Source organism: Apaloderma vittatum, unplaced genomic scaffold (genome assembly GCF_000703405.1).
Source record: "Apaloderma vittatum isolate BGI_N311 unplaced genomic scaffold, ASM70340v1 scaffold38972, whole genome shotgun sequence".
Taxonomy (NCBI): Eukaryota; Metazoa; Chordata; class Aves; order Trogoniformes; family Trogonidae; genus Apaloderma; species Apaloderma vittatum.
This window is the reverse complement of record NW_009702653.1, coordinates 1-16,048: the sequence shown is the minus strand read 5'-3', so window position 1 is coordinate 16,048 and position 16,048 is coordinate 1. Positions and strand designations below refer to the sequence as shown.

General features: G+C 43.7%; 1 protein-coding gene across 1 annotated transcript in view; it reads right to left on the bottom strand.

Annotated features, from left to right (window-relative positions):
• ZNF384 (zinc finger protein 384) overlaps nucleotides 1-14,899 on the bottom strand; it is a 16,127-nt gene extending 1,228 nt beyond the window's left edge. Inside the window, exons 1-4 of the mRNA XM_009864312.1 lie at nucleotides 14,847-14,899; nucleotides 12,063-12,129; nucleotides 11,670-11,910; nucleotides 11,009-11,330 (exon numbers count right to left, since the gene is read on the bottom strand). Of these exons, the coding sequence (XP_009862614.1) occupies nucleotides 11,009-11,330; nucleotides 11,670-11,910; nucleotides 12,063-12,129; nucleotides 14,847-14,899 (683 nt within the window). The remainder of the gene's footprint in view (nucleotides 1-11,008; nucleotides 11,331-11,669; nucleotides 11,911-12,062; nucleotides 12,130-14,846) is intronic.
• Between the last annotated feature and the right edge of the window lie 1,149 nt (nucleotides 14,900-16,048).

Below are 16,048 nucleotides of genomic sequence, written 5' to 3'. Positions count from 1 at the left end.
AATTAAATAAGACAAAACTGAACCTGCACTCGGAACTTCCAGGGCTGTACTTGAGGGAAAAAATGCCACCCAGAAGAAGTCTGGCTAACATTAATTCACTCTTCACACCAGGCCAGCTTCTGGCTTTGTCTGGGAATTTCCTCAAGTCTTACAAGTGTTTACAAATCTGTTCAGTGACAAAGGTCTCTGCAGGTATTACAAACCACAGAGTGATGATCCTGTGCTTCCCCATATTCATTTCCTCCCAGGAGGATACTTCAATACATCTACTGTTGTGACTATTTATGTTGGAGCCAGAAGCTCTATGAAGTGTGCAGTCTGATCAGTGTATGTAATGTAGGCGATATTTATCCAGCACCTACCTTAACTTCCACAGGCCTTCCAAGCCACAGCTTGATTTTAAGCCATTTAACTGGAAGCCATGCCACCCTAGCAAGCACTCCACCATACACCTTTTTTCTTCTCCATCGCTGTTCTTTTCATTCGCTATCATCTCTAACAGTTGCTCCCACGTTTCCTACCTTCCTCTTTCTCTTAATCCTCTTTAATTGCAAACCCTAACAGAACATGCAAGCTGAATACATCCTTACATAAATTCCCCCTCACACACAGAACAATCCCTTTTGGAACCAACAAACAAGGAATCTGGCTGTTTATCCCTAGGTCTATTAGAGACATGAGGAGTAAAAAGGAACGCGAGAATACTTGGTTTATAAATGCAACTATCTCCCAAAACTTGTGCAGTTTGTTCCAGACTTTCCAAAACATTTAGGGTTAGACTCGAATACAGCACGTGCATTCCGCTGTTATCAAGTTGTTCTTACAGGATGAGGATTGTATCCTTGAAAGCAACAACCTTACAAAGGACTTTGAGGGGAACACTGAACTTGAAAAGTAGCCCTAGCACCAACTCCAGTTCCCTGCTACCACAAGCAATACCATGCGTGACTTTTAGCACACTCCCTCTCAGCAGATGTTTACTTCCATTCGTCTCAACCGAACAATATTCCTCACTATCAGTCCTCTAATAAGGAACCATCCAATTGGGAACAAGCTCCCAGTACAATGCTGTGCTAACGTGGCTAACCAAAACAACGGGGAATAGCAGGTACCAGTTTTGTAAACGGGAATGGTGTGACTATTCTGGCAACAGCATGCCAAATTCTGAAGTCCACGTAGTCAACGATTATTGAAAAACTCGGGTAAGTTCTGCAAACATAAAGAATGATGGCACATCATTTCAGCTTCGCAATCAAGGCTCACTGAGCCCAGTCTATCTAGGTTTGGAGAAAAGCTTACAAGACAGCTTGGTCAATACCCATATACATCTACGTAGGGATAAAAATATCTATTACTAGGGGCTTGTTTTATGAGCAAAGAAAGGCATAATGAGAAAAAACAACCAAGAGCAAAAGTTAAAAAAATCCAAGAGGAAATAGGATCTTTCCAACCATGAGAATAACGTGTCTTTGCGACAATGCTCGGAGACTGTAGTATGGTCTCAGTCACTGGGCTCCTACCATCAATACTTTGAGAATCCAGCTACCTTTCTGAGAAAAATACCTTTCCAAAAGTTTCGCTCTGGTTTAAATACAACGCTGAACACTAATCTCTTCTGTGCTGTACACATGACCTTATACTTCGAATAGCCTGTTCTGTTCTGAAAAATTCATGAACTTTACTATGCCATCAAGTCTAAATAGTCCCATGCATTAAATCTGCAGTGCCATAAAGCCATCTACTTTATTTTCCATAAGTAAAGGAAAGGATGTACAGAAGTTATTTGCTTTGTCAGGTATCTGCCTTCAGGCCAGAAATTCCCTAAAATTAATGAACAGAAACAGACTGAATGTCCTTTTCCATTTTCGAAATAAAATTATAAAGAAGGTATTTCAAAATGTCTCTGGCACTTGGAAGATAAATCTGACTGTTAGCAACACATCTCCCCCTCCAAAACCCCTCTTGTCTGAATTTAGCAGCTATAAGCATTCCAGTATTGTTTTTCAAACAACATTTAAAAAGAAAGTCTTGCAAGGACTCATTTTCCAATCATCTAATTAGCATCAGCCCTAAGAGGGCAAGAATGTTATGTAGGGTGAACAAATTCACGAGTCTTATGAGTTTAAAAAAAAAAAAAAGAATATAGCAGAAAGCTGCATTTCAGAGCATTTCGTATTGTGTAGTATCAGGCATTTTCAAGGGAACAAATGATCCATTTAATTAAGGGCTTCGCATTCTGCCTCAGACAACATCAAATATTAAAGGGGAAGATGCAATCAGCCCTCTAGTGGGCAAATACAGATTCAAAAAATGTTAAATCTATATGGATAATGAGAACATCGCATCTGACACTAGCAGCACTTCAGTGTTCTACTTCAGTGAAATTCTCCCAGCTGGGGAGAGGAAAAGTTGGGAGTGCTCCTTGCTATGCACGAATAAAACACTGTATGAAATAACCTGGGTTTTTTCCCTCTTTTTAATTTTTTCTCCTCATTGTGTTTCTAAACTACCACTACTTTTACTGTATTCTTTGAAATCAAGTATCAGAAATGACTGCTGCACTCCCACTGACAGTGCAACACAACATCCCTACAGCCGCCTGTTATGGCTCTGCAAATTCAGACAGCCTAGGAGAACATATTCTTAATAACACAGAGGTTCATATAAATAGTTAATTTAGTACCCAGCCATATGCCAGAGATCAAAAGTAACCCCTTCCACTGTTTATAATCCTTTCTTTTTATAGGGCATAGGCAGGGAACTGAAGTGAGACATTCAGTGAATATTCACGTTAGACAGGAACACCCTCAAAAATCACAAAATGCCAGTAAAAGGTGGATGTACAATTCTAATTCCGCTCCCATATGAAAGTCATCATGAGTCATAAACAAAACGATGCTTATAGCAACTAGGCTACAACTCTGTGGCACACACTGCCATATATTTTTCCACTTTTCATGGAATGTTCTGCCTCATTCATCAGATGCTGTTACGAGATAAAATATCATTTGAAATACCAGCTCATAGTAAAATTTCCCTAACATGGATTAACAGTGTTTTTCCATCAAGTGCTTGCTTAATCAGTATCACAATCGTAAAAACTATGTAAGCTTTTACACGACTTTGAGAATTCAATTTTGTAATATCAGTTACTGGGATTAGCAATTGAGCCCTTGCTCCCTCTATTACACTACAAATACAAGTTAGACCACAAGCTAAAAAAAAAAAAGAAAGAAATCAGGAAGGTGTGAAGTTAAACTAGATGATAAGAGCAAGCTTAGGCTGTCAGAGTCAGCAGTTCATTTAGCAAGGAAAGAAACTTACTGCCTTTGCAGTGCAGAGTTAATGAAGTAACTAATGCAAGCATAGCATAATAATGGATGTGCAGTTCATGGTAATGCTAATTAACCCTTGCATTCCCCTTTTTTTTTAGAAAAAGCTCAAGTTAAACATTCTCTTGCTAACGTTTTGTAAGAGGCAGGGGAAAGGAGTCAGAACAAACATCTGAGATAGCTAGAAAACTTGCTAAGACCTAAATAAAGCCAGTGCATATGAAGACACCAAATGAAATATGAGTTGTACCTCTGCTTCCACACTCCTACACCCAGCACCAATTCCTATTCAAAAGTTAGTATTACGCTTCCATTTAGCAATTCACACTACTGCCATGTGTACCATCAAATCTGTCTGCTACACCCAGAGATCTTAGCCAACTTATTTCCACAGTCCTTCAGTCACTTGGTGGCTTGATAAGACTACAGAAAAAGCATATTCTCCTGGCAAGGCAGCAAGTGTTTTTGAATACTCTCACCATAAAAAGCAGTTTTCCAATTCTCAGACTTGTTCCTGCATTTTGTCCATTTTTCCAAAAGATCTTAAAATACCAGACCCAGAATTTTGTGGTATTTCAGCATGCTTCACAAGTCGTCTGACTTCCTCTAATGACTCCAGCATTTATTCAACAGTTGCATTTCCCTCTTCAGTCACAGCTTTGCACTGGGAGCTCACATGGCATCACTTAATTCCTAAAAGTCTTTTTCACAGTCACTGCTTTCCAGGATACTGTTTCTCCATATTCCTTATCTTTCGATCAAAGACTTTCAGTCACAGCCAACAAGATACTTCTGTCCAATACTGTTTTCCACTGTGTCCAAACACCTCAGTCTCCATCCCTGACTGCTGGAGAAGTCATGCAGTGTTACCCAAAAGGCTAAGTCTTCCATTGGGCTGCATTAAAATATGTTTTGCTTGAATAGTTCCAGTTTAGCAACCCCATAAAGCTTCCTTATTTCCTTCTTTTTTGACTATCCACTGGCATTGCTTCTATCTGTAAACTATCAGCCACGACTTTCTGTTGACCTCCAAATCATCGAACAACATCAGGTCTAAGACCTTGCCAACCGATTTTTGAAACCGGTCACTATCAGCATAAAAGACCAATAAAACACAGTAAGGTGTTTCCTAGTAGTGTGACAACATGCAAAAGCAAAAATTAGGAGAACACAAAAGGCCCATGAGAAAGCACTAGCAAATTTGGAAACGCCGGAACTAAGGTCATCTATGTCACCGTAATTTGGCTCTGCAATGCAGGTGCGTTCTGATACAGCCTTATTGACTGTTTCCACAGAACTGCATCCTTATTATGTTGCACTGACAGATACTTAACAAGCGAGCGCTCAGGGGTTTTTATTCATCAGCGCTCCGTGTACAGCCTCAAGCCTCATCGACCACATGCAATAGCAACCTCCTGAAGCAGAATCACTCATCTGTTGTACCCACCACAGAAGTATGAGTGCTCCACAAGCACCTGCCTATCTCCCTGGTTTTGTTTTGTTTTTTAAGGGAAGGGAGCAACAAAAATCAGGCAAGTGAAACACAGTAAGACAGACATACCCACTAAATCCAAGTGGCCAAACTGATACCTGTGACTACTGTTTTTTTTTCCTTTCAAGGAAAACTCCTTTTACATACATTCAAATCACAGCTCCCACAGATTTCTACACTACAGCTATAAGATGCAATGCTTCTGCCAAGCAAAACAGGGTCTGACATGTAACAGAGGACTGTTCCGTGATACTTGAGAACAGATTACGGTTTTGGGAACACCAAGGGTTATTTATTTCAGCATAACTGTAGTCATTTTTAGCCTGCAACAGAAGCTTATCCACAGAAGACTAGACCTAACTCGTATTTGCACATGCTTCAAGGCAAGATTATCCGCAGGCCCGAACCACATGGCTGTAGGATATCTGTGACACAGGCAAGCATAATCTACAGTTCTTCAGACTAGCAGTCAAATATCCTCCCCAAACAATTCTTCTTGATTCTGCAACCCCATGTCATTGTATTGTTATATTTTTTTAATAAAACACTCCTTTCTGGTACTCCAAGTAAACACGCAGGACTCTGACAGGCCATCATATACACAATATATAACGACATAATCAAGGATGGTCTCAACGTGCATTGACTCAATAGAGCCAAATTAAGGTGTGATCAGACGAGATGTGTGACACAACGGTTTCTAAGTTCTCTCTCGCCAGCTGAAACCGTAACAGCCCCCTCATTCCTTTGCACACACTCATTCCATTGACATGCAAGTAACATGTGCTAAAATCAAAACTCGTGACTGCAGAACCTTTACTGGTAATTCCTTCTGCTTGCCACTACGAGGACACACACAGTTACAACACACAGTTACGCACACACACAGTTACATCATCTCAGCAGAAGGGAGAGAACTTAGCACACCACGAGCTTTTACCTTATTATACCCCAAGGCATGTGTTCAGTCTTAATTCTGACATTTTCTAACCTCCGAGCACAGCATTCACATAGGAAGCAAAGCTTATGTTTACAAACTGCGTGTGTATATATGGAAGTGCATGTGCACCTGTCCTCCTTAAGAGTTTTGAGATCGTAAGCCAATTTCAACCAAATCTGGAAAAGGGGTAAGGATCTTAAAGACACTACAAGTCTCATAAAAATATGCAGCTGGGGAAAGAAGAGAGACCCTCTTGGAGCCCCCTGCTGAGGGAAAGGCTAGTAAGCTCACCCTTGATTAGACATCAGAGAATCCACACAGGAGAGAGCCGCTGGAAACCAGGCTTCATTAGTTCCGCTGCTCACGGAACTACTTGTTAAAAAAAGCAAACAGAAATTCCAACATGTGGCATCATACCGACACCCACGCTGGTCATCAGCAATCTTAAGATCCACTGCACAGACCTCTGCCCCTGCAGCTCGGCTGGTAAACAACAGCAATGGTAGCCTGTCATCTTTTCCTCGCCTTAGAGGGGGGTGAGGCTCTTTGCCAGAGGAGGTCATGTTCTTGAGCTGACATCAGAGACACAACAAAATTTAGAAATATTGGGTTTAATCTTTCTAGGCTTTGGAGGGAATGTGGTCGAACTCTCTGCCTGACGCTTGAAACATAGTTGCCCCTTTGCCCTTAGCTTTCTAGCCTTTGCAATCCCCTCTCTCCTGCACCAAGACCCCAGCCCAAGCTCTCTACCCACATGTCCCAGCCTCTTTAGTCTCTACTGCAGTGGCTCTTCACTCTTCCCTTCTCTCAATTACCTAATATTTGTCTGTTCTTCCCTGCGTTTTTCTTTGTCTGTCTACATCCCACGATGTGCCCATTTCTGCTGCTAATTCGAGGCATCTCTTCATTTTCCAGCCCCTAGCAGATCTGGCTCTTTCTTCCTCTCTTCATTCCTGGCCCTTCAGAGCTAATCTCTGTGCCATCTTTCCCTTGCAAACAGGCTCCCCATCACACCCCCTGCTGCATTCCCTAGTTTGTAGGCTCCTGTCTCTTCTCTCTCCTCCCTTCCAATTCCCATCTCTGCTCTGCCAAGTTTCCAGGCTTCCTGGACACAAGTCAGCTCCAGCCCCTGCTCCTATCTCATTCTTGTCCCTCATACATTTGAAACAAATAGCATCTTCTCCACCTTGCCTTTGTGCACATCAGAGGGGGGAGGTCACTGTCAACACTAGGCACAAAAGACTCCTTTTTGAAGCAGCAAGGGAGCAGTTGTGACTGAAGGAAAAGCATGCTTGGCCCTTGAGCACTAGACTAGAAGATGCTTATCACTGCAGAGAGAGTACACACAAAGTCCAGCCTTACTTAGAAACTGAGAGAGGTTAGAGTGTATTTATCTCTTCTGTGAAGACAGACAGTCTGGTCAGTGCCTGGAGTCATGCAAGCCTCAAGAAACATCAAAGACAGTATTATCTTCGCATATTTCAACTACCAAACCATAAAGCATCTCGGAGCATGCTTAATAGACTTTTTCCACCTTAAGACTTGGCCAAATTTGACCATAGTTTCACAGATAAGTGGCTTATAAAAACCATAGCCACTAGATTTCAAATCTGTTCAAAACCATGGAAAGTTCACCAAACATCAATGCTAAGTCCAACACAGGGCAGAAAAAAACCCAAAGTTTTAAAATGAGACATGTCTGAGAACACACTCGCCTGCTGTATTCAAACCACTGGCTCCCCTTGTGTACCTCATTTCCTCACTAAAGGGGGCCTCCATCCAGCTTCTTCATCTCCTACAGCTCAACTCCACTTCTTGCTACACCTTCTAAGGCTGTACACTTTTGCATCCTGGACTCAGCTTAGAAGCTTCCTATGTCCCTCAGCTGCTTACTGTCTTCTAAACCCAAAGCCCCTGCTGTTCCTATGACACAGCAAAACCAGAGAAGCTCAGAACTGGCAGTGGGGAAAAGAGAGCTCGTTGGCTACAATACGATGGCAAGGTCCTTCTCAAGCCTACAACCTTTCTGTTGGTATCTAATGCTTGAAAGCACAGCTCACAAAAACATTCCAGACTATAAACTGGAATTTGTCGTAGCATTTACAAACTTAATACCAGAACCAAGCAACACCTGTAGAGAAGCTCTCTTCCTCTTGCAAAGAAGAAAATATTTGGAGAACTGTTTATCAGAGGGAGAGAACTGATGGCCCAGAGAGGCTGAGCCACTTCATCAGCCTTGCCCATCCACCACATCAAACCACAAATGTCTAGAAGCGCACAGGTACAGGAACCAGAACAGTACCCAGAAACAACTCTACTGTCACCAGGACCTGCGCTCACTCTCCCTTCCTCAGGACCTTTTAAAGTACTGAGAAGCAGCCGTGTACTTCACACTGCCAGCATCTTAGTAGAAAGACTCTTGATGCTGATCTCATTTTCGAGAGAAAAAGTAAATTCTACAAAGATGTCAGGCAAGATTAACAAAAAGTTGACAATGAATCCAGATAAAACTGAAGTGACATTACTCACGAAGGAAAATGCGTCACAGAGACTGGGTGAGATGCTGTCCCCTGCAGGTGTAAGCATTCTCCTAGCAGCACCAAGGGCTCTGCCAAACTAATCCTAAACCTAGATGTCCAAGATCTGCAAGCAACACTATCATTAGCAAAAGCCTCATACCTTTTCATACAAAGAAAAGCCTAATCACAAAGACTCTTTCACCACTTTCACAGCAGACTACCATTTCACTTCTAGATGATACTGCAACAAAACAGCCTCCATTTGCTGGAGCAGGAATCTCTACATTCAGTACGTGTATCACCTTTGTGTTCCAATCCCTTCCAAGCCTGCCTGGCTGTGCTGCCCATTCAAGACCTTACTCTGTCTTCACCAACAGACCAGGAGTCAGGAATTACAGAAATTAGCCATCTGCCCAGGCACTCAACACAAGAGAGCTTGCAGAGCTCAAAAAGAAGCTTAAAACACACAACAAAATACAATGAAATAATCCCAGGCTTTAAGAATTGAGTATAACAAAAAAACTCATATTGATCAAAATAGTGCAACTCCTTTCAGGCACCTGACTAGATTGTCCTCCATGCATCATCATAAGAATCAGTGAAATAAAAATGTAGACATATGAATATCACAAGCAACTCCTCCTCCAGCCTGAGAAGGGAGCAGGAGTAGATGAACCTCACCCACGGTCTTAATTTAGCTAGGATATGTCTGCATGCTGTAGTAAAGGGAACTACTCAAATCATCCTCTAGAAGACAGAAGGAACCTAGGAGTCCTCAAAGTTCTAACTCACAGGTCTATTCATATGCATATTATGGAGAAACAATTTCATTGTATTTCACAAAAGTTTTCTCTCCCACAGCTCCAAGAGAGCTATTCCTTTATTTTTTTCAACAATGACGTTTAGTTCCAAACTCGCACACTGAAAGCAGTAGCTAAAGAGGAGATCCCAAGGAGCAAAGACATATTCCCTGGTGGTCTTCAGTAAAGCTCAATTTGTAGAATGATCAAAGAACAGTTTGGATTGGAAGAGACCTTAAAGATCACTTAGTTCCAACCGCCCAGCCACAGGCAGCTATCTCAAACCTCAGCACTGCTCGGACGACGGCCTGCTTGGGATGGCAGGTGGAGGAAGAGGCAGAGGTACCACACTTGGAAGACAGGAAATCTTCCTGATTACATGTTCCTACATATAAACTCTTGTGTTTTTCCCCTGCAAAGTCTTTTTCATGAGCTGATACACATACTCTGCGTGTTCATAAAGTTTCTGCTGAGTCACTCCACCTGGTCTTGGGCATTTTTTTCCAAACTTACAAGTAAACAAGGAGCTATAATTAAAGCCTTGGTTCAGCTTTAATTCTAGTGTTCACTGCCAATTGTGTCCCCTGTAAATACATATTTAACAACCTAATTAGCAACCCAGACTGTAAGCAGCTTGACTAGTGTGGAATTGTGGCTAAGGCCCAAAATAAATGGTGGGATTACAAATAGCAAGCTACCTAACACTCCCACCCCTCTTCACCATACGCTGATTATATTTTCAAAGTGGAAGAATTGAGACATTGGGTAAGAGAATAAAAAGGCTGATCCAAGCTCTGTGTTTGTACTCATTTAACTGTATTGATTTAAAAATGTAAACATCTTTAAAATGCTATAGTTAAAAAAGAAACAGTGTTTGGGGTGGATGCACTGATGCTGTAGAGATGTCTTCATATTCTTACGGTTTAATTCCAGAGACATAACTAAATCTGTGCCAAAAAAAGGATGGTCTAGGATGGTAAAAGGGAAATTGTTTGAGCCAGAATACTGGGCACATAGTAGGGAAGTGAGAAGAGCTAGCGACCACCTACTCTTTCCGTTTCCATCTGGCTACTCCTTTGCCACTTCTTAATCTTAATCATCCCTCAGAAGCACCCGTCACGTCAATACGTGCTCCTGCTTCTCAGCTCAAACAGACCATCAGATTTCCTCGCCTGCATGTGACTGCTCTGCCTGCTTCCCACCTCCTCTAAAACTCCCAGGCTCCTCATCCTCTGGTTTACATATTCCTTCCTAGTTAATCCCTCCCTTTCTGACCACTCAGTCATAAATTCAAGCCACATCCCTCCAAGCTCAGAAACCCAACCTCTGGCCTCAGAACAATCCTCCCTCTTACCTGATACCCTCAGGGCTCAGAAACACCCTTATACCTAATTCAGAAATACTTTTTTTTTTCCTGTTTGTTTGGAACACTAAAATAGGAGGACATCACAAGGGACAATGAACACAGAAGCAGATCCAAAAGCCACACTTCCTGTTCCGTGTGCCTCCAGTTTGTAGTCTTTACACTGGACAGACTGGAGTCCCAATTCAGGAGCACCCAGGTAGGTACACTAGGGCTCTCGGCTGCAGTACAGCTGCCATACCACCCAGCTGTGGCAACAAGGATACAGTTTAGCCTCCGTAAATCCTGGTCATTAACTAACCTAGTAACATTAACATCTGTACATTCAGGAAATCAAAGCTGTCCACTAAGAAGATCCCTAGTTTTGGGTCAACCCATGAGCTTGTAAACACTCGTGATCAGAGAGAAAACTCAACTAATTCTGTAGCTGAAAGACTGTCTACTCAGAGACTCCTCAGCAAAAAGGCAGAGATCTCTTCTTCCCCATGCAACCCCCTGAAAGGTTAAATACACCCCCCACCCGCATGCAAAGTTAGAGTCAAGGTTTAACACTGCTCCTCACCTGTATGTCTTGCCATCCTTGTGCTGGTCCTCATCATCCTCGTTTGACAGCACAAAGGGGTCACTCATCTCTGGCAGCCCCGACTCCTGCAATCGTTTCTTCTTCCGGCCCCGGGGTGCTTTGGGGGCAACTCCCCCACCCCCGCCACCCCCACCACCTTCGGAGAGGGTGGTTGTCCCTTTCTTGGACAGGTCAGGAACCACCTGGAGGGTTGCCTGGGGTAGCGCAGAGACAATCATGGGGGCTGAGATGGGAAAGGTTTGGGCAGAGGCGGCTGTGGTCACCAGGGAACCTGACGGGGAAGTTATCACCAGACCAGGACCTGCAAACAAAGATGGAGGAAGTCAGTTATCGCATCTCTACTCACACCCAACCTCCTTATCCCACAGAAGCGAGCTTCACACTCCCACTTCTGCCTACAACACAAACAGAAGAGTAGCTTGCTCTCCCCAACACGTTCCCAGTCTCCGCTGCTGGAAGTCAAACTTCCACAGCAAGGGCAGACATATGGAGTGCCTCGAGATTCACAGGGAAACCATACCAAGGCAGCCATCAGTAATGCTAGGAATAAACTACAGCCCCAAAAGGACTCCCCACGACCCTCTGTCCCGCCACCCCAGAGCCTCCCTCGTACGCTGCCGAAGTCTTTGGGGTCCCCTACCTGCTGTCATGAGCCCAGCAGATTGCACTGGTACTACGGTGATGTTCTGAGTCACGGGAGCTTGGCTGTGTGGTGTCAGCTGCTCCGGCTTGGTGTCCGAGTCCATGGAGATACCAGTGGGCAGGGCCACAGAGGTGGGTACTGTCAGCAAGGCAGGGTAGTGGGGGGGAGCCAGGCTGCAGCCCTTCTCTGTGGGCAGTAGCTGCTCCTTCATCTTGTTAATAAACATGGTGTTCTCGATCTAAACAGGTGGCAAGAACAGCTTTTAGAATACCCTGGCACAGCTTCTCCCAGCAGTTGGCTGAGCAAGACATGCAACAGAAACACCTGTTGTGCACGAGCTTGTAACGGGAAGGGAGACCAGTGTAATAGGTTGGAAGGAAAAGATCTTACCTGTCCCGAGACGGTGGGCACTGCTGGCCAGAAGTACGGGGAGGAGTTGAAATGAGATTCTTCCATCCTAGCTGGGCACAGGTGGGAAGAGGAAGGGGGAAGGGAAGAGGAATGGAGGAGAAAGAAGACAGACAGACAGACAGACACACATACACAAAAAGAACATTAAACCCAAAGAGATTTCAGCATGGAACTGACTCAGTCTAATACTGTGACAGTCCCTTAATCTCCCCTGTCTTATTGAGCAACTTTGCCCCGCTTTTGAGCTATCTGCCCAAATCCAAAAATTATTTTCAGGGCAAGAAGGTGTCAGCTATTCCCACAGGCTTGGGTCAGTCTCAAACGTCTTTTGCCCAATAGTCCTCCATGCAAAAAAAAAAAAAAGAAAAAACCAAACACCAAACCACTGACTACAAACCCAGAACACCTCCAAAATTCCCCAATTATCATCCACCCAAGTACATGGCATTAATGATGAAGTCTGTGCATCTGCAACCAGGCAAATACAGCTGAACTCCATTTTTCACTGTCATGGACAGTCTGACCCCACAAGCAGTGAAAATTTTGGATCACACCTGTCCCTCCACCCCAGCTCAACACTAAGGACCCAGATGCAGCAAGGGGAATTAGCATTATGTTACACAGGAAGAAAGACAGGCAGAGAGAGGGAAACAGACTTGCCCAAGATAACAGACAGCCACAGCAGACCAAGAAGTCAAACTCAGGGCTCCTAACTTCCTCCTGCCCACTGCTCTGACCACCCCAGCCCCACTCTCAAAAGAAACCCAGAAATATCACTAAATATTCCTGACAGACAAGATCCTCCGCTCTCATCCAATAATACTAGGCTGTCGGGAAAATAACCTGCCCACCCTACTTCCAAGTGAGATCACGTCACAGCTCTCTACTGCCCATTTTCATTCTCGTCTTTGAGACAAGATTCTGCAGGACTCTGTCCTCAGCCAAGTGCCTGCTATGCCAACTCAACTCTCCAAGCAGTCAGAGAACCAACGAGGTAGACAACAAAAAATAACCCTCTGAAGACAGAGGTGTAACCTCTTTAGGAACACCTGGTTGAAGAAGCTCTTTCCATTCTAATCCTCACATTCCTCTGTGCAATAGCATTAGCAGAAAAGTTTGCTACACTCACAAAAACACTACTCAAAAACTAAAGAAATTAACAAAAGAGTATTTCCTGAAGCAGAAGATACAACCTACTCTTCAACAAATACGGCAAAACTAGTAGGTAAAAATACACGATAAAAACTATGCTCCGAGAACACCTGGCAGAGCAAGTTGCTTAGAGAAAGCAAGCACTGTAGGCTTCTCATGCAGCAAATTGTCCCGCTCCTACTCCTGTTATGATGTGGCAGTAGTCTAATTGATGAGTAAATATTGTATCTGAAGGGTCTATTTCAAGCATCAGATAAGCTGAGGAGCAAGCCCCAAGTAGCATGAAACACTTACTTTCTAGAAGTATATTAGGGCAGAATAAATACATGTGGAATTGCTGTGTGCAAGCCAAAATGCAAAGACAATTTTCCTCTATGTAGAGAAGCAGTATTTAAATGAACCAAATTACCTGATAATTTTGTTTTTATGAATTGCTCACGCAACAGCAAAGCCAAGTATTCCTGCCTCACTCACTCACTACAAATCAACCAATAATCACACTTAAGGATGAATTATTTATCTTGCATTGGTGACATGCAGTCAGACTGCCTGACTGAATTACTCTGGATCTACCTTGCTGCGATTCAATCAGAACCTGACAGGGTAAGACTCTTACCTTTCTTCCTCACTTTCTTTTTGAGCCAAATTAATTATTAAGCATACTGCCCACAGCAAGGCCCTATATATGTATGTAATGCTTAATTACGTGACTTCTTTTTCTTCCACAAGACAGGCACACGTGAAGAGATAACCCATTCTTGACAATTGAGCACAACCTCAATTAAGAACGTTTTTTTCTTTGGAATGTCAAGTTTGAATTTGGAAGTTTTGCAGGGGGGCTGTTTGTTTGGTTGTTGTTTTAAAGTAATTAAGCCCTTATTTGCTTAGTTTCCACATCAAAAGCATCAAAGTGAACCTGATTCTATAAAAACATAAAGTTTCATACAATAATCAGGCGGATTTTCCAAATAAACTTTGTAATTGTCCAAGATTCCCTCGGATTCAACTGCAAACTTCATGAGTTAAACAGAAAGGTGTCAATTTAAACAAAAAAATCCAACAAGTTTTCTTATTTAAAGAGTACAAGGAATGAAAGGCAACTCCATTTCCAATTCTAAAATCCAGACTAGCACAGGTCAGGGCACTCGGTGGCTGCCTGTCTCCATCTAGTCCCCTACCAGGACTTCAGAGGGCATCACACTTTTGTTTGCTCAGTTTACAAAGTGTGCAAGTCAAAATAAGGCTCCTCTTGATTCTCAAGAGATGACTACGCTGCTTTTGTTAAACCCTCATCGAATCCACCTCCCCATCCAAAAATCTTCACGCTTGAGCAGAAATCAGGCCTCAAAACTTTTTGCTTGAAAGGCTGAAGTGTGATGAAGTCATAAGAATGTGAAGGAAAAGGAGAAACGGTGTAAGAGTTGAAGCTTTCATGCAATCCCGCTAGCAAGCCAGTCTTCCAAAGCGAGAAAACAAAGATAAGATTCTTTCACCAAACCACTGCCCTAGCACCCCCGGCTATCCCTCCCCTACCCCGCTTTTAGGCTAAAGGATAGTTTGAAAACATGCACCCCTATTTGCAGCCCCCACTTTAACGCTGCTCACACTTACTTTACCAGAACTCTGCACGTAACCCTTCCAATTGCTCTATAACTACCAGACATGGGCTGGAGCTTCAACCCTGTACCACAGCACGTTCCCACTGCAGTGCCTTCATCATCCCAGCTTCCACAAACAGGCCAGAGATGGGACCTTCTTCCTATTCACCAGTCTAGTATCAGACAGATGTCAATGTACTCTCCTGATATAAACCAAAAACACCTTCTATGTACAGACCACAAATGTTTACACACCAAATAAACAACCGAGTGAACCAGCAAACTCACAAGGGACAAGGAATCTGGAGTTTAGATCTCAGAGTACTTCACAGAATCACACACTTAACGTGCTGGACTTATACTTCTTTGCAGGTCATCACTTTAATCATAAACAGACAGATAAAAGCACGTGCAAGTATACGGTGAGGTAGAGGCTGCGTTTCTGGAAGGCACAATCAAGGTTGGATATGCAGGTATTTAGAGGTTGACTTTTAATGTGGTTTTCTTTATTCTGCAGATACCTAGCTTTTATTTTCTACTCGGTGTGGAGCTTTCGGCTGACAAAAAGCCCTGAATGTGACACTTAAGAATGATTTACATTGTCGTTTTATGCCTGCCCAAGATCTTTGTTGAAAAACAAGGAGCTTTTAGGCTTAGTTGCTGCAAAATACTAAGGATGCTGAAGGCCACACAGGCTGTTAGGTCAAATGCAAAAATGTCTCCGCGAAGCTCATAAGCACCAAAAAAAATCAAGCGAGCACTGCTACATCTTTAGAATGAGCACATCTGGATGCGCATCGGGAATAGCCCAAACGTGCCGGACAAAGCCCCAAATAACCCTAAACCCACACACCAGAGCTCGAATAACTTTGGTGCCATGCCCCGACACATGCGTAGCCTCCACCCCGACTGCCTGAGCCTCTGGCGGAACAGGTGCCTGGCAGGGGAGGGACCCTGCGCCCCAGCTACTTCCAGGCAGTCAAGCCCTTCTCCCGCAACCCGGAGCTCAAGCCCCTCAACACCGAGACCTGCGGCCCATCCCATCCCATCCCGTTCCCCGTGTCTCCCTACTCCCACCCCAGGGCGGTCGGAGGGAGCCCTCGGGGTGAAGGGCGGGGGTCACTCACGCAGCTCCGGGAGCTCCTTACCCCTCTCACTCTCCCTCCTCTTGCATTTCTCCTCCTTCCAGGGCCGTCTCTGCAAACAAACCGCCAG